The 20626-nt window shown below is 44.6% G+C and overlaps 1 protein-coding gene across 7 annotated transcripts in view; it reads right to left on the minus strand.

Moving 5' to 3' along the window:
* LOC139532295 (mitogen-activated protein kinase kinase kinase kinase 4-like) overlaps positions 1-20243 on the minus strand; it is a 47456-nt gene extending 27213 nt beyond the window's left edge. For 6 of the 7 annotated variants that reach the window (XM_071329715.1, XM_071329717.1, XM_071329720.1 and 3 more), the window contains exons 1-3: positions 19723-20243; positions 19298-19363; positions 1855-1911 (exon numbers count right to left, since the gene is read on the minus strand). In XM_071329715.1, the coding sequence (XP_071185816.1) occupies positions 1855-1911; positions 19298-19363; positions 19723-19779 (180 nt within the window). In that variant the 5' untranslated portion in view covers positions 19780-20243. The remainder of the gene's footprint in view (positions 1-1854; positions 1912-19297; positions 19364-19722) is intronic. The other variant, XM_071329721.1, reaches the window with a different exon arrangement.
* Between the last annotated feature and the right edge of the window lie 383 nt (positions 20244-20626).

A 20626-nucleotide genomic window follows, 5' to 3' on the forward strand; every position in this document is an offset into this window, starting at 1 on the left:
CATGCAACGGAATTGAGAATTTTACTTAGGCAATGTTTAAGAGTAAACATTATGTTAAATGACATGGGCCACATGGTAGGCCTATACTGCAAAGGCTATATCATAAAACTAGCCACAAGTCCCTTGGGATGGGGTGGGGGGGAGGGGGGGGTTCTCATTAGTGTGTGTGTGTCCCAGCTAGTTCCATATTCACTGGGAGGTCCTATTTCAGTAGATAAAAGCAGAATGCCACAGAGAGAGCAAAGGGCTGCCCTCCTGCCTGCCTGCCTCAAAATGACGTAATTTAGCCATAAAACATCCCGCTGGCTTTAGCTGTAATGAGCTCTGCTTATTATACTGAGATTTACAAGCGGCTGATTACGGAGAAGTCAAAGTTCTTCCTGAAATGTAGACGGGACCTCAAAGAATTTCCATGTAGACTTGTACATTCTAACTGAGGAGTTGGCTAACTACACTACATGCACGTCAAACACCTCATTCCAAAATCATGGGCATTAATATGGAGTTGGTCCCCCCTTTGCAGCTATAACAGCCTCCACTCTTCTGGGAAGGCTTTCTACTAGATGTTGGAACATTGCTGCAGGGACTTGGCTTCCATTCAGCCACACGCGCATTAATGAGGTCGTGCACAGATGTTGGGCGATTAGGCCCGACTCAGTGGCCGTTCCAATTCATCCCAAAGGGGTTTGATGGGGTTGAGGTCAGGACTCTGTGCAGGCCAGTCAAGTTCTTCCACACCAATCTCATCAAACCATTTCTGTATGGACCTCGCTTTGTGCACGGTGGTGGCATTGTCATGCTGAAACAGGAAAGGGCCTTCTCCAAACTGTTGCCACAAAGTGAGAAACACAGAATCGTCAAGAAAGTTATTGTATGCTGTAGCGTTAAGATTTCCCTTCACTGGAACTAAAAGGGCATAGTTCAAACCATGAAAACCAGCCCCAGTCCATTATTCCTCCTCCACCAAACGTCACAGTTGGCACTATTCATTGGGGTAGGTAGCAGTCTCCTGGCATCCGCCAAACCCAGATTCGTCCGACGGGATGCAAGATGGTGAAGCGTGATTCATCACTCCAGAGAACGTGTTTTCACTGCTCCAGAGTCCAATGGAGGTAAGCTTTACACCACTCCAGCCAACGCTTGGCATTGTGCATGGTGATCTTAGGCTTGTGTGTGGCTGCTCGGCCATGGAAACCCATTTCATGAAGCTCCCGACGAACAGTTCTTGTGATGACGTTGCTTCCAGAGGCAGTTTGGAACTCAGTAGTGAATGTTGCAACCGAGGACCGGCGATTTTTACATGCTTCAGCTCTCCCGGTCTGTGAGCCCTACTGCTTTGCAGCTGAGCCGTTATTGCTCCTAGACGTTTCCACTTCAAAATAACAGTATATACACACATATTATATATACACCAACATATATATAGAAGGCTAAAATACATCAAGAGCTTGTACTGGCCCCCAATTGAAGGTAGCATTTTCAAAGTATTTACTTCCTCACAGAAATAAACATTTATATTAATTTGATTTTTGAATAGGCTAAGACACTTTCAACAACCCTGGTTTAGGCTCTTTGCGTTAATCTCAAAGTAATAACCCTGCAAAACCACCTGACGTGAGGCCATTTATCCTTTAATCTGAGGCCCAAATAAGACAATGGTCAGCTGATCTGAGAGACCTGGTTGACAAATAAAACAGGCAGAGCGGGCAGTTTGTTTTGAAATGTGAAAGGTCATCTCAGCTCAGCTTCGGACTACATTGTTTCACCAATAGACCCGGCCATGTAACATCCTCCTTGAACAATACACACACACACGGTGGGGGGAGGGGTTACAGTTAGTCTGAACTTCTTTACCTCTGTGACGTCCATGACCTTGATGGCGGCCAGCTGTCCAGTTTTGACATGTCTCCCCTGTAGAGACGAAGAGAAAAGGAGAAGATAGCAGGTCAGTCATCACGAGGTCAACCGAGGGTAACAGTAATACACTGATCAGCTGGGTTAGAGGGTTAATAAGTGTGTGTGTGCGCGCGACTTGAACTTGCAAAACATGCCTTCTTACAGTAAATCCCATGTTAGCTGTGTACTTAGTGGCCTACAGGTGACCAACCGTAAGAGTTCTTTCCATAGACAACCATCATCACTTTGATTCAGTCCACTGTGTACCGTCATGTGGCTGGTTAAGCCTAGCATAGACACAGAACAATCACTAGCATCCAAACAGACAGACATGGACTGGGGCTACGATGTCTGGGCTGAACAAACATTCCCACAGTCCTCCTCTCTCCCTCTCAGCACCAGTCACTCCTTACATAAACAGAGACAGAAATAGTCTCTTACTCTCCTTCAGTTTCAAACCCCTCAAAACAGATAAAAGCTGCTAATAATTATCCGGATAGAAACCAGAATGGGGATTTCCACTACTGTGGGGCTGCAGTGTGTATGATAACGACCACAGCAGTGTTGTTTTTGATGATAGAAGCAGCTGTGTATCTGAACAAGAAGCACACGCACACACACACTTGACGACCATCTCTGGACCATCGCCTATTATGAGTGAACAATCCACAGTCAATTGAAAATATGCATGGTTAATTACAAAAGCCGAGCAACTTATTCTCTCCAGCTACGGATGAGATGAAAGCCTCCATGCCTTTACTCTCTGGACTTATAATCCTCTCAACTTTGATCTGTCTATAAGAACATCAGTGACATTACTTATCACTCGAGTCCCCGTCGAGACAGGCAAGCCTTTGGTCGAGGTTAAAGTTCACAGGTGCATTGGAGAGGTTCAGTTTTCACCCCCTGCGGCCCCCCACTCCGTGAGCCCAGAGAACGCAGTCCTTAAGCATGACACTTGGGTGACAATCTTTGGAAGAAAATGTCGGTTTTATCCAGAAAATGAAAAGGAATCACCGTAACATTGATGGATATTTAGGCCAATTCACTACTCGTGACATGAATGTATTTTTGTGCCCACTGATTTCTCATGTCTCAGATTCAGGTCATGGGGCGGGGTGGACTAGAAAATAAAGCAGGAAGGAATGTAGGCTATAGACAGGAAGTGGATGATCGATCAACCAAATCGGTTTGAGATAAGGCTTCGGGAGGGCCCACATTGCTCCAGCCAGTCCCCTCTCCCATATCAGTCCTAAACTCCCCTCCACTATCACACAACAAACAGTCACCTCACCTCAAGCCCCATCCTCCAATCCCAACCTGCTGGAGCTGAGTTACAGGGGCCCTGTCTGGACACAGCAGCCAGGGAAGGAGCTGACTGACTCAGGGGTCTTTAGTGGGCCCCTGGTCTGATACGGTGGCCCTGGAGAGGTAACCTGAAGCAGGGGGGTTATCACCGAGCAGGGAGCTCCAGACACTTCATAAAGCCCCTAACCACGGCCAGATGTGCTGGCCTCTCTCCAACTCTAAAGACTGGAGCTCAGCAGGCGTACATACAACCTCCCCGCTCCTTAGACTACAACCAGAGGAAGACAGATCACACGGACACACTATTAGCTAGTAGGCCATTCAACACAGTCTCTCTACAGAGCACTGAAACCCTCTCCTCTGTTCTTCTACATTCATCCAGTAAAACCAGAAGCAAATCCCACGCGGTCCCATTCCTTCCTCGTCATCCTTCTCAAATCAACCATTCTCTGGCAACACATAAGCCATCTCCCACTAGAGGCGGAGCTTCCCAGAGGAATGCCAGAATGCTGAAGTCACTTTACGTCATCCTACACAGTAATAAGTTAGCTCACAACAAACTGGCTTGCTCTAACGGACGGTCATCCATCCATGTTGTTACTGCCATCCATCCATGTTACTATGCCACACACTGCTAAAGCATATAGCCTAGCTGCCATAAAGGTTGGCCTAGCACATCAAAGGCAGTGTAAAGGGAGGTGAGCTGGCTGGTAATGGGGGGCTAATAACACCAGGGGGAGGGGTCAGATGAAGATGTAAGGTGACATTTGAGCAGGGAGAGAGGGGGTGGGTAGAGGGGGAGAGAGGGAGTGGGTAGAGGGGGAGAGAGGGGGTGGGTAGAGGGGGGTACAGGCATTGGGTGACGAGCTAATCCACCTTAGGGCAGGCAATGTATAGGCTAGGCTACGCCTCACACACACAGAAAGCATAAACACACAGATCAGGAACGTATATTGTTGCCTCTCAACACAAACCAGATGAGCAGTGGTGAGAGAGAGATGGTCTAGTGAGCAGCAGCACGAGACAGCCCAGACAGTCTGTACTATACTGTATCTACTACACATACCAGCCAACTGACCCGACCTCTTACAACCACCAGAACACATTATGGATGGGGGGGGGGAACAGAACAGACAAAGACAGGCGGAAAGAGATGGGGGAAGAGGTCGAGGTTTACTCCATGTAGATGTCTGTGCATTCTCCGATCGGATATAGAGCCACACGTGACAGAGTCAGCGAGAGACTGAAGGAGTTGAGCCAGCCACTTTAGGCCAGTAGAGAAGCCAGCCAAAGCTGAGCGGGCTGTGAGAGGAGACCAGTCAATAATGCAGCTGCTATTGATCACAGTGCAGCTGCTACAGCCTCTGAAGAAACACTCCCGACAGAAAACACGTTTTCCTTCAGCACTTGGAGAGAAAGGGCTGTGACCTCAATGGAAGAGGCGACTCTAAATTCCTAATAGAGTACCAGCCATAAAAACTGAGTTTCGTTCAATAGACTCAAAGCGTGGTCTACTTCACCTGCTTGTTTGCGGATTGAACCGACGAGGTGCTACGTGAGAAACCGGACACCGAAAGGAAAGTCTGTTGAAGCTCAGACTGGCCCCGGATGGGAACACCGTCTCGTTCGCGAGGGGCTTTTGTGTCTCGCCCCTGTATGATAATGAGGTGGCTCAACGGATCGCTCATCACGCACACTTACACACACACAAAGCAGAGTTGTGTTCAGGCAGTGGTGTGGACGGCCCAGGGGCTGTGTGGGTCTTGTGACAGCCATTAGAGCAAGGGCCAGAGCAGAGGGGAGAAGAGACAAAAGAGCTGCAGCGGACTGTGTGTGTAGGGAAGACACACACACAAAGTGTGAGCACATGGACAGATCAGGCAAACTGTAGCCAAAAAAAAAAAAAAAAATCTAAATATTAGCTAGGTGGCTAGCTTTTATGAGGCCAGGAAACATATTCCTCACATGCTAGGAATGTATTTCCTCCACCGTTATAATGAAAAGGTGCCGCAGTCCCAAAACACAAGATTTTTGGGAGGAGTACAGATGACGTCGCCCACTGTATGCACTTTCGGTAGCCTGAATGCGTCCAGACTGAGGTGGTCGAGACAGATCTGAACACAATCAGACCACAAAGCGACTTTTGTGCGTCTAGACCATGGGTGTCAAACTCTGGCCCGCGGGGTAATTATATTTGGCCCGCGAGACAATACCAAATTACTACTAGAGCTGGCCCGCCGGTATTATACAGCGCATTCACCGCTAATACTACGAATCCCATAATGCTCTGCTGTTGTTTTCGCGCGCCAATCAGGACAGGACCCAGAAACGCCCTCTCCTCTGTGACAGTAGTCATAGCAACATAGACGCTACAACTGTCAGCGCGCTATCCCTTCCCAAAAATGGCGAAAAGAAAGGCAGAAAACAGGAGCTTTCTGGACAAGTGGGAGGCAGAATATCAGAATATCAGATTAGATCAGTGTGCAATAATTAACGTTTTCTTTGTGCACTTTTTCTTGCTACAAGGCATGGGCTTGAATGGTTGATTGATTTATTATCATTTTATTTGTAAAATTATTAGCCAGTGGAAAAAGTTTATTTTGGTATTTAAATCAGAAGGCTGCAAATAGAAGAGGCATACGATTTTTATTTAAATTTGATTTATTTAATAAATGAATGCCATTGATGTGTTTTTTCATTTGAAATTCGATTTTGCATGTCTCCACTATTAAATTATATATTGTATGGTAATAAGCGATGCTTGTTCCATATTCAATGTTAAAGCAAAACTTGTTTGGGTCCATATTAAAAGGTTCATTTGTTCAATGTTGGCCCGCGACTTTGTTCAGGTTTTACATTTTGGCCCACTGGGTATTTGAGTTTGACACCCCTGGTCTAGACCATCTTTTCAATGCCATCTTTGTATTCTCATAGCAGAAGTCGCATGTAAGTGTAGACATTAACAGTCAGCACCAGACAAGGTCTGTCCCTACAGTTACGCTAATCCGTTTGCAATACCTTTAGTTTTGCTTGCTAGCTACAGAGGTTATCTGGCTAGTTAGCTACAGTAGTTAGCTACTGCCATCAGTTGTTGTGTTATCATATTTTGCCTATCCCACCGTTTATAGAAAGCATTCTGACATTTGAATATAGCGCAGGAAAAGGGAATCTGGACACGGTAGACATTTATATGTAGGTGTAGATAGATGCATGACGCGTTCAGAATTCCATGATCAGAACACTATGATCAGAACACTAAAAGCTGCATGAACTGTCAAGTCTAGATACGGCCACTGTGAAACAGGGTGAGACCGTGTCCCTGTCACAGAGTGGGTGACACGTTCAACACCAGACCAGCTGATTGATCCCAGAGGGAAAGGCTTCAATGGCTGTGCACTCAAATGGAACTGAAGCAAAGGTTTCCAGCGTAGTACCAAATACCAATACTACCTTGCTAGATCAGAGATTAAAGGGGCGATCTGTGATCATTTTGTACCCGAGAGGGTAATAGGAGCTAGACTACAGTCTGTGCAGACACCATGGAGTTAACCCACTGAGACATGCCTACTGCCTATGGCCCTCCACTCCCAGCATACTAACCTACAATTGTGCCTCCACCAACTGTGGAAGGCTATAAATAGTGATTAACCCACAGCTAGCACCATTTAACTGAGCAGGCCGGTTAGCTTCCTGCTGCATAGCGCACATTAACAGGCCTGTGTACTGGAGCTCAACACTGCTGCTTGGAGCACTTCACAGAGACATGTTTCCAAAGCTACCCACACCTACAGGTGTTACCTAAATATAGATCTGTTTATAGGAGAATGAATGTTCAAGAGGATCTTTAATTTTTCTTCATACTGGTTCCATGTTGGTCCCTCGTCCATTCCACTTTGGGGTTAAACAGATCTGACCAAAAAACTACTAGCGGACTGGGTGGATCTGGTACACCAAAGGGCCTAGTGGATGTAACAAGGAGCCAAAATGGACCCCAGGCCAGCATCATCCCTGCCGCTTCGCTCCGATGCTCCCTCAACTCCTCCTACTGGGTTGGCCAGCCAGCCTTTAATGTGCGGAGTCCTCCCAGAAATACACAGTTTGTCCTGGGAGGTAGTGCAGAGCGATTAACCAAAATGACAATAATTTTTCCGCTTTTTAAACAATTAATTGACCGGCGTCAGTTCAATTATTTGGGTTCCATTTATTTATTTATTTGAGCTCAATGCAGTTTCTCTGGAGATAAATCAGATCTAGCCTGAATGTGCAATGTAGTAGGGGGAAAATATTCTACATACAGTACCAGTCAAAAGTTTGGACACACCTACTCATTGAAGGGTTTTTCTTTATTTGTACTATGTTCTACATTGTAGAAGAGTGAAGACAAAAACTATGAAATAACACATATGTAATCATGTAGTGACCAAAAAAAGTGTTAAAAAAATCAAAATATATTTTACATTCTTCAAAGTAGCCACCCTTTGCCTTAACAGCTTTGCACACTCTTGGCATTCTCTTAACCAGCTTCATGAGGTAGTCACCTGGAATACATTTCAATTAACTGGTGTGCCTTTTTAAAAATTAATTTGTGGAATTTCTTTCCTTCTTAATGCATTTGAGCCAATCAGTTGTGTTGTGACAAGGTAGGGGTGGTATACAGAAGATAGCCCTATTTGGTAAAAGATCAAGTCCATATGTGACTGACCGCCTTGATTCGGTCTTACGTAGCAACATTTGAAATTGTAGAGGCACAAAGCAGAGGCACAGAGATACACAGCGGTATATCATACACTGCATTTGAGGAACAATGGGAAAGTAATTCCGCTTTGAAAGTTGATAAACTTGTAACTTCACTTTTGAGAAAATGGCCTTTGAATTTTTTGGTACCTGCAGGAGAGCTTTGTCTACACCCATTCAGCATCGTTCACACCCTCTTAAGCTTTAGCCCCACCCATCTCTCCAAGGATTGATCTGAGCGTTCTGTCCTAACAACAGTCAAGCACTCAAGCTAACTGGCTAACATGAGAGAACCGTTCACTGACCATTTTACTCACCCTAACAGAGCTAGTTAGGCTGTTTTTATGTCATCCAGAGCGTTGGTGACAAACTGTGCTGCTGGAAACAATTTACGTTTTTTGCCAACGTTTACTGACACCGGCCAAATTAAAAACGGTGTTAGGCATTCTTAAATTCATCAGTTATTCTGCGCTCTCACACACAGATGAAAGTGCTCTGAAATCGGAATAGATAGCCAGAGTGAATTTTTGATAAAAAAATATAAAACTGTTTATATTCAAATGGAGCTCCTGTGAAATAGTGACGCACGACATAAGCCTAGTTTCCTGAAACAAGTCACATATTATGGCAAGAACAACTCAAATAAGCAAAGAGAAACGACAGCTCATCATTACTTTAAGACATGAAGGTCAGTCAATCTGAAAAATTTGAACTTTTACAATTTCTTCAAGTGCAGTCGCAAAAACCATCAAGCTCTGTGATGAAACTGGCTCTCATGAGGACCGGAACAGGAAAGGAAGACACAGTTTTACCTCTGCTGCAGAGGATAAGTTCATTACAGTTACCAGCCTCAGAAATAAGCAATTATCTGCACCTCAGATTGCAGCCCAAATAAAAGGATCACAGAGTTCAAGTAACAGACAGATCAACCTCAACTGTTCAGAGGAGACTGTGTGAAATCAGGCCTTCATGGTTGAATTGCTGCAAAGAAACCACTACTAAAAGGTCACCAATAAGAAGATGAGACTTGCTTGGGGTAAAGAAACATGAGCAGTGGACATTAGACCGGGGGAAATCTGTCCTTCTGAGAGTCCGAATGAGAGATATTTGGTTCCAACCACTGTGTCTTTGTGAGACGCAGAGTAGGTGAACGGATGATCTCCGCATGTGTGTTTCCCACCATGAAGAATGGTGGTATGATGGTGCTTTGCTGGTGACACGGTCAGTGATTTATTTAGAATTCAAGGCACATGTAACCAGCATGGCTACCACAGCATTCTGCAGCGATCTGCCATGCCATCTGGTCTGCGCTTAGTGGGACTCATTTGTTTTTCAACAGGACAATGACCCAACACACACATCCAAGCTGTGTATTTGACCAAGAAGCAGTGTGACGGAGTGCTGCATCAGATGACCTGGCCTCCACAATCACCGACCTCAACCAATTGAGATGGTTTGGGATGAGTTGACAGCAGAGTGAAGGAAAAGCATCCAACAAGTGCTCAGCACATGGGAACTCCTTCAAGACTGTTGTAAAAGCCTTCCAGGTGACTACCTCACTGAAAAGCAGTCATCAAGACAAAGGGTGGCTACTTTGAAGAATCTCAAATATAAAATATATTTTGATTTGTTTAACACTTTTTTGGTTACTACATGATTGCATGTGTTATTTCATAGTTTTGATGTCTTCACTATTATTCTACAATGTAGAAAATATTAAAAAAGAAAAATCCTTTAATGAGTAGGCCTTCCAAAACGTTTGACTGGTACTGTAGTTTAGGGGAGAAAACGTGTTAATTAACTACAATGACCATAATCCATTGCGCTCCTACTAGTCCGGTCTTTTTAGACACTGAGATGGAGGAGAATCTCTGAAAATACATGATCTAAGAGATTGATAGTTAATACTAAGCAGTCATAAAGGTATGCCTTCTCAGAGATGAGATGACTTGGAATTAAATAGTCGTCATCAAATAAAACAAATGTCATGAAATTGTATTAATTGTTTTATTCTGTGTTACATCATTCAACCCACATAATGCAAAGCGCATTTGATGTCCACCCCAAAAATATTATACCGAAAACAGTGATTATTTCTAAATAATCGAACCAAAAACTCTCAAAAAGCACTAAATCACTCAGCACTACTTGGAGGATACCCACCTCCATACGGACAGACAGTACCACCACACCCTGCCTGGTCTACACCCTCCACCACCCACACGGCAGCCTGGGTAAAGATGGCCAAGTGGTACAGAAAGGAGAGATGAGGAGGAAGAGACAGGGAGGGGCTGGGGATGTCTAGACGATTAGGAGGCAGACAGGTGTGCTTGCGTCAGTGTTGCATCATCCGTCACCGGCAGTTCTCCTTTGTTTAGCCCATCTACATCCTTTAATGGCAGGGTTTCTAAACTCAGTTCACGTTTTGGTTTTTGCCCAAGCACTACACAGCTGATTCTAATAACCAACTCATCATCAAGCTTTGATTATTTGAATCAGCTGTGTAGTGCTTGGGCAAAAACCAAAACCTGCACCAAGGGGGGAGAGGACCGAGTTTAGAAACCTTGCTCTATGGTGATGTCATGGGTTTAGGTCCTGGGAAGTTAGCCCTTTCATTCGCTGAAAAATTAAGCGCCGTTAAATTATCTTCATCCTTAAGTCTTCCTCAGCTTAAAGTGAGGAAATTGAAATCCCAACTACAAGTTTCTGATGCCATTTTAGGACAGATTAAATGTTAAAGCAAAGCCAGTATAAAGGCTATAGCCCAAATACAATATGGAAGCTAGCCCAGTATGGGTCCTATACAGTGTTACTGCCACAGAGGGTTCAATGCTGCTCATTACCTATGACCTTTCCTCTGTACCTGCGGGGGGGGGGTTACATGTTGCCTCTGTCACAGAGACATGGCACCGTGTCAAACAGAGTGTTGGAACCAATGACCCTCAGTGTGCACCTTACAATCACAGAACTGGGCCAAGCTATTTAAAGCTGCAGCAGACCTCTCACCCTGGGTCCACACAAACCTGCCAAGTCCTTTCCCTGGCAAAGCAGACATGGGCGAGGGAGCGAAAGAGTGGGGGAGAGACTGGTAGGGGGATGATTTGAGGTTATGAGCAAGCAGGAGTAAAATGGTTTACCCACAGGTAAAATGAGAGAAGGGGGCAAGAGAGGGGAGAGAGGGAAAGAAAGCGATGGAGAGCAAAAGAGTGAGGTCACAGGAGCTGCCAGCACCATGTTACTGTGGGTATATTCTCCCAGCATCCCTGTAGAGTGGCCTGACATGTACTGCAGAGCAGAGGCAGGTGGGTGGGTGGTGAGGGAAGAGAAAGAGGCATGATGTTTAAGAGAGGTTGGCACATCATAGGGATTAGAGCGTCAGGGCACCAACAGCCCTGCAGGCCTGACAGACAGAGTGGCTGGCTAACTAGGTCTATATATGGCCATTCTGTACAGCCCAGCAGAGGGAATCCTCCCCCACATACCACGCACCAAGGGAGAACTTAATGAATTCTTCAGGTTTTGTTTTTATCGCTATCATTTTCTCTTCTCAGACGCACCGGAGGGCTCTCCATCCCATCTCTCAGTGCCAGCTGGTCTGGAGCCAAAGAAGAGATCAGACCGATCTGAGAATCCCATTGTGGAGTCAGTCAGTACAGGAAGAGGCTTTTCAGGGGTATAGAAATAACATACAACTTCATCCTACCACCACAATGGGACTAGGAGGTCATGGTGGTAATGGTATGGTAATATGAAAACACTGCAAATCCAACAACTAACTGTATTGAGACGTAGGACTACTAGATACAGTCTGGATCAACCATACAAAGCTGTGCACATCTGAGACCAGCATGGACACTGATGACTGTCTCCTTAATGAGACAATGGCCAATTGTTCAGTGGCTAGGGGAGCACCATGAAGACACCGGATGCTGAAGATGGGGTTGGCTGGGGAGGAAGAACCACTGCCACTTTGTGGGTATTGAGAAGAGGACTGAGTTCCCACAAACACTACGTCAATGACGTTCAAGGAGATTGTAGTGCTGCAGCAAGCCATTACCCTAAAGCATGTATTTCGCCTCCCTCCTATTTCAATGCTTTTAGTGCAATTGAGACTAGTACCAGGGTTTATCATAAGCAATTAATTAAGAAATGTTGAGAGCCAGAAGGAGGGGAGCTGCTGTTGGCAGTAAGATTTGAAATACAACAATGCGATTGGGGGAAATAGCCTAAGCCATTGCATCCACAACTAAAGGATCAGCCATTTTGAAATGTTTAGTGTAACATAGCAGCACCACCACATTGCCCGTTTTGAGAAGGGTCTTTCTGTAAAAATGTAAGTGAGAACCGGTATCTACTAGCTTTCATTCCAGTGCAAGGTGAGAATTAGGGATGTTAATGGGTAACCTCTGTCGAAACTACATTTGACTGGTCTTGCTTATCGTTCTATTGGTTAATTAGCATAATTTAGTGGAATTAAATTGGCTCGTGTGTATTTTCGTTAGACGCCACGCATCTTATTTATCACATGCGCACAGCATACAGAGCCTAGTTTGAGGAGCGGAATAGCCCATCACCTGTCAGATGGCGCGAGAGCACCTCAAAAAGCTGGTACTGGACTGTAACGTGTGGTTTTATAATGTTTATAATGTGATGGCCACTATTAAAAAGAGCTACTATTTTTATTTCTCGATCTCAACTCGTAATTCAAGTTCGCTTGCCATTCGAGTGTATAGGCTATAGTCAATGGTAGGTAGACTATAAATGCGCCACCAATCACCTTGCAACATGATCGTCAGGCAGTATAATTGTTTGAAACCTAAACGTTTTACTTTACTTCAAATAATGAGGCATGTCTTACCTTACTTCAAAGTAATCCAACAAAAATTGGAGGCATTTTTTTTTAATAGAAAGACTTCCTCATGCCATTAACCATAATTTCTCTACTGTTCGATTGGTTTTTCTATAAACTTTTTTGTCCACAAGCCTAATTGCAGCCATATTACCAACAAATCCTAGTAGTTGCTAGTAGATTCCCAAAACTTTCTAAGGGAGTTCTCACAGTTTGAGTCAGTATTTGTTACATTGTATTTTTTCCCATTTGGTCTGGTTGGTTTCACATTGCACAACAAAACCACTTCTCCATCCAAGTCATACGTTTATTGGACAAATATGCTCACATTAAATCCATTTATGAGTATCCTGAAGCATCACTTGTGTGTTAAATCTTCATATTATTTTTGCTTTGGTATTCCAACAACATGCGGGAGAATAGCCACTAACTGCAACCTGAATAGTCTATATTCAGTAGCCTCGATCCCCGGTTTGGCCCTCGTCTCCCCTAACCTGCATCATATGTGTTCATAAATGCGCTGCTACTCACATAAATGTTTCAGAGATGTCAAGTTACGATGTCAAACAACCAATAATGCGTGACTCTGGTTCTTTTTCTGTGTTTGGTCCGGACTGTTTGGTCCGGACTGCACCTGCAGCGAACCACACCAACGTACAAATTGAATCAGACCGAAATCACCCTTTTAGAGAGAACCATGGTGCATTGTTTAGTACAGATAAAGTTCACACCAGTCCAAACGAACCGACCTAAGTAAGTAAACGAACTAAGGGGGTAAACGCACCAGCTTGGGAAAAAACACACCAAATTCGCCCCCTTAGTTTCTAACTGAGATTTTCATCTCTGTCACATATGGAAGTGCACGCAATAGGCGAGCTGTTTACACCCGTTTTCCCGCAAATTGCATTTTTGCAAAAGTTTGAAAATTACGTTGTATTTAATAGCTGCTTCATTACAGGAGCTGCATGTTCAATAACAGGCTATAGCCTTTTGACTATAAGACGATAGACTTGCTATTGTTGCATGTTTCCATTAGGCGCTTAATGAAAAATGTCCTTCCTTGTATGCATACATAGTAGGCTAGTTTCTGTTGAAAACATGTAACATTTGTTGACCGGTTAATGAGGGTGGGTTAGTCGGCAGCAATATTTGCCGAAATTTGCATCCCTAGTGAGCATATAAAATTATGTCACCCTTCCCTGTCACACCCACATATTGACAGTTAGATAAGACTTCAAAAAGGTCATTCAGCTGGTTGGCCAAGTCAATCTAAACCCCCGAGCTACCACTGAGCTTAACAGTAAGATCTAAACCTGGCACTAGCCCCAGACAACAATCACTGCCACCTTGCCTCTGCTGCTGTGATTGGCTGCAGGCATTTGAATCCAGAAGAGCCACATCGTACTGCACGGGGCTGTGATATGGCATTTCAGTTCTTAGAGCGCCTGCAACCCGCTTCTGTCAAAAGCTCCAAATGAAAAGGTCACCCATTCAGTGAGGTACTGTATGTCATCTGGGCTAGCTGCATCAAACAGGCTGTGGCGACTGGTTCGGAGACAAACAGTGTCACAAAAACATACCTACAAGGCAAACAGTTTGAAAACCATGAAAACCAAGATAACAAACAGAAGGGGACAGAGATGAGGTTGGCCAAAAAAAAAGTCAGCGTTTCAAAACTGTATTTCAATGCAAGAAATTGGCTTGAGCCTTCAGAAGACTAAATAGACTGTGCTTGATTGTCTTATTGTGAGAGGTTTGAATGGGTGAAAAACTACTTTGCAAAGAAGAAGAAGAAAAGGGCTCACAGAAAGAGATAGAAAGTTGTATTTCCGGAACAGGGCTAGTTGATTATTCAGCATTTGAGACCCGGCTGATGAACACATCCTTTCTGTGGGTCTGGTGGTGGTTCACAAACAGAGCCAGAGACAAAACCAGCTTTGTAATGAAGCTGCCTGGCCATGCAGGCTCTGTCTGGGGCCTAGGACAGCTGCTCTTCCTCCACCAGTTCCAGCTAGCGCCCCTCATTCACACCACACGCTCACTCGTCTGTCTGATAGGTTAACTAACAGTGTTACTGACCTAGCATTGGTGTCAGGCAGCTGATGGAGGTAGGAGAAAAAACACTATATACACACACACAAAAGTATGTGGACAACCTTTCAAATTAGTGGATTTGTCTATTTCAGCCACACCAGTTGCTGACAGGTGTATATAATCAAGCACACGTCCATGCAATCTCCATAGATAAAAATTGTCATTCTACTGCCCTTGCTGAAGAGCTCAGGTGACTTTCAACGTGGCATCATCATAGGATGCCACCTTTCCAACAAGTTAGTTTGTCAAATTTCTGCCCTGCTAAAGCTACCCCGGTCAACTGTAAGTGCTGTTATTGTGAAGTGAAAATGTCAAGGCGAAACAAGAGCTCAAGCCACAAAGTGGTAGGCCACACAATCTCACAGAACTTGACCGCCGAGTGTGGAAGTGCGTAAAAATTGTCGGCCCTCAGTTGCAACACTCCCTATCGTGTTCCAAACTGCCTCTGGGAGCAACGTCATCACAAGAAATGTTCGTCGGGAGAATCAAGAAATGGGTTTCCATGGCCGAGCAGCCGACCATGCGCATTGCCAAGCGTTGGCTGGAGTGGTGTAAAGCTTACCTCCATTGGACTCTGGAGCAGTGGAAACACGTTCTCTGGAGTGATGAATCACGCTTCACCATCTGGCAGTCTGACGGACAAATCTGGGTTTGGCGGATGCCAGGAGAACGCTACCTACACCAATGCAGTGCCAACTGTAAAGTTCGGTGGAAGAGGAAAAACTGTCTGGGGGTGTTTTTCATGGTTTGGGCTAGGCCCCTTAGTTCCAGTGAAGGGAAATCTTAACACTATAGCATACAATGACATTCTAGACAATTATGTGCTTCCAACTTTGTGGCAACAGTTTGGGGGAGGCTCTTTCCTGTTTCAGCATGACAATGTCTCCGTGCACAAAGCGAGGTCCATACAGAAATGGTTGGTCAAGACCGGTGGGATCAATTGGAACGCCGACTGCGAGCCAAACTTAAATCGCCCATCATCAGTGCCCGACATCACTAATGCTCTTGTTGGTGAATGATAGCAAGTCCCCGCAGCAATGTTCCGACATCTAGTGGAAAGCCTTCCCAGAAAAGTGGAGGCTTACAGCAGCAAACGGGGGACCAACTCCATATTAATGCCCATGATTTTGCAACGAGATATTCAACAAGCAGGTGTCCATATACTTTTGGTCATGTAGTGTACATAACTGGGCTACATATTAGCCTAGTTTATAACGTGCAGTTCACAGTACAGTCTCACTAGAGGAAGGGGAATAATTGATTGAAACAAACTGCCTATATTTGTAGGTTAGAAGTTTGCATACAGTAAACCTCTGACATCCAATGGCTTTGGGACCGCCCCAATAGGTCCACAGACGACCCAATCGCAACCACACTGCACACTGCCCTAACCTATCCGGACAAGAGGAATACCTATGTGAGAATGCTGTTCACCGACTACAGCTCAGCATTTAACACCATAGTACCCTCCAAACTCGTCATCAAGCTCGAGACCCTGGGTCTCGACCCCGCCCTGTGCAACTGGGTACTGGACTTCCTGACGGGCCGACCCCAGGTGGTGAGGGTAGGTAACAACATCTCCACCCCACTGAATTGGTCCACCCACACAGACAGCGTTGTGAAGAAGGCACAGCAGCGCCTCTTCAACCTCAGGAGACTGAAGAAATTTGGCTTGTCACCAAAAGCATTCACAAACTTCTACAGATGCACAATCGAGAGCATCCTGTCGGGCTGTATCACCCTTCTTCACAATGCTGTCTGTGTGGTTGGACCAATTCAGTTTGTCCGTGATGTGTACGCTGAGGAACTTAAAACTTACTACCCTCTCCACTACTGTCCCGTCGATGTGGATAGGGGGGTGCTCCCTCTGCTGTTTCCTGAAGTCCACAATCATCTCCTTTGTTTTGTTGACGTTGAGTGTGAGGTTATTTTCCTGACACCACACTCCGAGGGCCCTCACCTCCTCCCTGTAGGCCGTCTCGTCCTTGTTGGTAATCAAGCCTTCCACTGTAGTGTCGTCCGCCCACAACCGTAAAGCTCTCCAGAGGGTAGTGAGGTCTGCACAACGCATCACCGGGGGCAAACTACCTGCCCTCCAGGACACCTACACCACCCGATGTCACAGGAAGGCCATAAAGATCATCAAGGACAACAACCACCCGAGCCACTGCCTGTTCACCCCGCTATCATCCAGAAGGCGAGGTCAGTACAGGTGCATCAAAGCAGGGACCGAGAGACTGAAAAACAGCTTCTATCTCAAGGCCATCAGACTGTTAAACAGCCACCACTAACTTGAGTGGCTGCTGCCAACATACTGACTCAACTCCAGCTCACTTTAATAATGGAAATTGATGGAAATTGATCAAAAATTTATCACTAGCCACTTTAAACAATGCCACTTAATATAATGTATATACTGTACTCTATATCATCTACTGCATCTTGCCATCTTTATGTAATACATGTATCACTAGCCACTTTAAACTATACTTATGTTTACATACCCTATATTACTCATCTCATATGTATATACTGTACTCGATACCATCTACTGCATCTTGCCTATGCCGTTCTGTACCATCACTCATTCGTATATCTTTATATACATATTCTTTATCCCTTTACACTTGTGTGTATAAGGTAGTAGTTGTGGAATTGTTAGGTTAGATTACTCGTTGGTTATTACTGCATTGTCGGAACTAGAAGCACAAGCATTTCGCTACACTCGCATTAACATCTGCTAACCATGTGTATGTGACAAATAAGATTTGATTTGGACTGTCTGTTGTGAAAATGTACAGTAAACCAGAGCATGTAGACCTAACTGTCTGCAGGATAGAAAATGAAGATGTATGAATTTCAGAAGAAAACTATTACCCCCTGGTTCTCCATCTTTCAAATCAGCTGCCACAGACAAGTTGGCTTTACTTGGAATCATTAGACCAAGGATGTCCTCCATTTCGCAGAACTAAACAGGCACATACACAGCCAGCCCGGGGCCCTTTTGCAGGACGTCCATTCTATTCCATGCAGTGTGGAAGAATGGCTCATGCTCTGCCTGACTATAAATAGCGAAAGATAGCATAAGGCCCATATGAGCCTTTGATGTAAACGTTTTAACACACCAATTCCAATAAACTCTGTAGTCTATCATTTGGTGAAATGTAGAAAGAGCAGTAAAGAGAGTGAGTGACAAAAGCCTAAAAGTAAATAATTCTCTCCACATAGGCCCATGAAGCCATCTGTTCATGGAAGGAAGATGTTCGCTAGCAAGTTTTCCATTACCAATGGGGTCACATGACCAAAAGAAAACAGCATTGGTCTTGAAAGCCCTCTGTTCCACGGGGTTGGATCAGATGAATGGTTCGGCTTTTACATTCGAACATCCAGACTACCATTGTTGATTCTCCTCAGTCAGGAGTCCAGACTACCCTGCTCCTGAGAGTTAAGAGAATAGCCCCAGGACACAGCACTGCTGCAGCCCCTGTGAACCACCCCGCTTAACAGACTTTCCAGTTGTTTTCAAGCTGCTCTGCACAGTGTTGCAAGCCTGACTGTTTGAAAGGAGGGGTTAAATACAGACCAGACCTTCCAATGGAAACGAGGGTACAGGGAAGAGAGGCAGGTCACCATTAGTGGGTCAGACTCATCCTCAAAATCCAAGAGAAGGAACCCACCAAATTCTCCAAAAAGGTCCATTTCAACAATTACTTTAAACAGTCACCACGATAATTTTCAGAGAAACATGACACCAAGAAACAGATGGTTGAGAAAGGGAAAAAGCCTGCTGTGTAACACATGATATTTTACTTAACCAAATTGTCTATGAAGCAAGTCCTTGTCTGGATCATCAGGCAGCAGGAGTCTATTCCCTTTCCCCCTCTCTCCACAGCAGAATGTGATGTAGGACATGTGCTGCACTTTAAAAACACTCACAGCAACAATCGTCTGCAAACCCAGTTGCCATTTACTTCTAAACCAATCTATAATATTCATGGAAATTAAGAGGGGAAAAATGTCCAATTTAGAAACAAATCAACTGAGCTTTAAGGCCTAACCTGTGTAGAAGATGAGAAACAGAGGAGCTTGGGCTAATGGAGTGGTGCATGGATTGATTGCAAGCTACCTTGCATACTTCACCAAAGATTTTCTCACATGCAATAATACACAGAGGGACATCATTAGTTTTACCAATCCAACCAGGGATTATTGGGGTGCAATGGCAAACATCCTGACGAGACATTTTGACATATATCTATTCCATCACACAAGCATGACATCTGGATCATTTCGATGATCAATGCCAAAACTGCATCAATGTAACGTTAGCTATCTAGTGTCAGAAATCAGTATCGAAGATTAGGCCACAGATGAAGAAAATAATATAAATATATATATATATATATTGGAACAAACCTTGTATACTTGTCCATAGGTGCCATTTCCGACCACTTCCACCAATTCAAAAATCCCTGCTGGATCCTGAAACGAGTCAAAAAAAATAAAAAATTACACAACCATAAAAAAAAAATTGAAAATGCTTTTGAATAATTGTTGCAAAAATGTGACCTAGATTAACGCAGCTGTTGCGCCCTGGTCTCCACAACATGCCAAATGCATTTCGAACAAAGGAAAGCCAGGCAGCACGACAGCTTTCTCTCGATCCGAATAATAAATAAATAAACCTCCCAGAAATGGTAACCCCGAAAATGTATCCATATTTTATTGGGTAAAACTGTTTGCTTTGTTTTACATAACGTTAACTCACTGTAGTGGAATAGATTAAATCTCGGGGTAGCCTAATTTTTTAATAAAAGACACTGCCCTTGTCCACCACTCACCCGCAATGAAGCCAGGTCTATTTCGACCAGACTTTTAGCCGGAGAGTCGTTCGCCATCTTTTAAATATAAACCGATCCTTCCTTCGCGTTGTGGAATCTTTGATGTGGTATCATTTGCGGCGCATCCTTGTAGAAAAATAACCCCTCGAGTATTATTCTTTGTGGTCCGCTACTGTTGTCGAGGACACTAGGCTACTCCATGTTGAGGTGGCAGCTCGGCCCTTCGCTCGCTCAACTCCCAGTTCTACTCCTCCTCACTCCCTGGCTTGTGAGAACCGCACAAACACAGGAAGCCGGTCGGGAATCAAAGGAGGGGCAGGGCCTTGATGCAATAACCGGGGAGTGGGTGATTAATCAGTAAAGAAATAGAGATACAAAGCTATTTATATTCTTCTCTGCCTCGTCTAGTCAACGGCCCCTCAAAAATAATAAAAACAACTTTTTTTCATGTATAAACGAAGGATGTCTGTAAAGAATAGGTGCGCGAGAAAAGGCGAGGCAGGCCTCTATCTCACAGAACCATGGACATGCGCACGTGAGCCATCGGTGTCAATATTCGTAATCATGGGTGTGGCAAGGGAACAATCGAACGAGCCTGAGCGGAGTGTGAACTGAAAAGTCATTATTTGCTATGTATGTGCTACCGCATTAGGTTACTCTCATTGAGAGGCGTTCATACATTGTCGTTTGAGCTCCATGTGCTGTCCCCTATAATAAATAATTGTCTATATTTAGTTATTAGGAAAGGTACAGCGGACACACTGCTCACGGTGTACTATTAGGGGAGTCTCGACCCCTCATCCTAAAACAGTACCCCAGGGTGATATTTCCCCTACCTGCTTCCTTTGCTCACTTCCCTTTCTCGTCATTACTGATATGTATACAGCTGATCCCGTCTCAGTCA

This window comes from Salvelinus alpinus, chromosome 10 (genome assembly GCF_045679555.1).
Source record: "Salvelinus alpinus chromosome 10, SLU_Salpinus.1, whole genome shotgun sequence".
Classification (NCBI taxonomy): domain Eukaryota; kingdom Metazoa; phylum Chordata; class Actinopteri; order Salmoniformes; family Salmonidae; genus Salvelinus; species Salvelinus alpinus.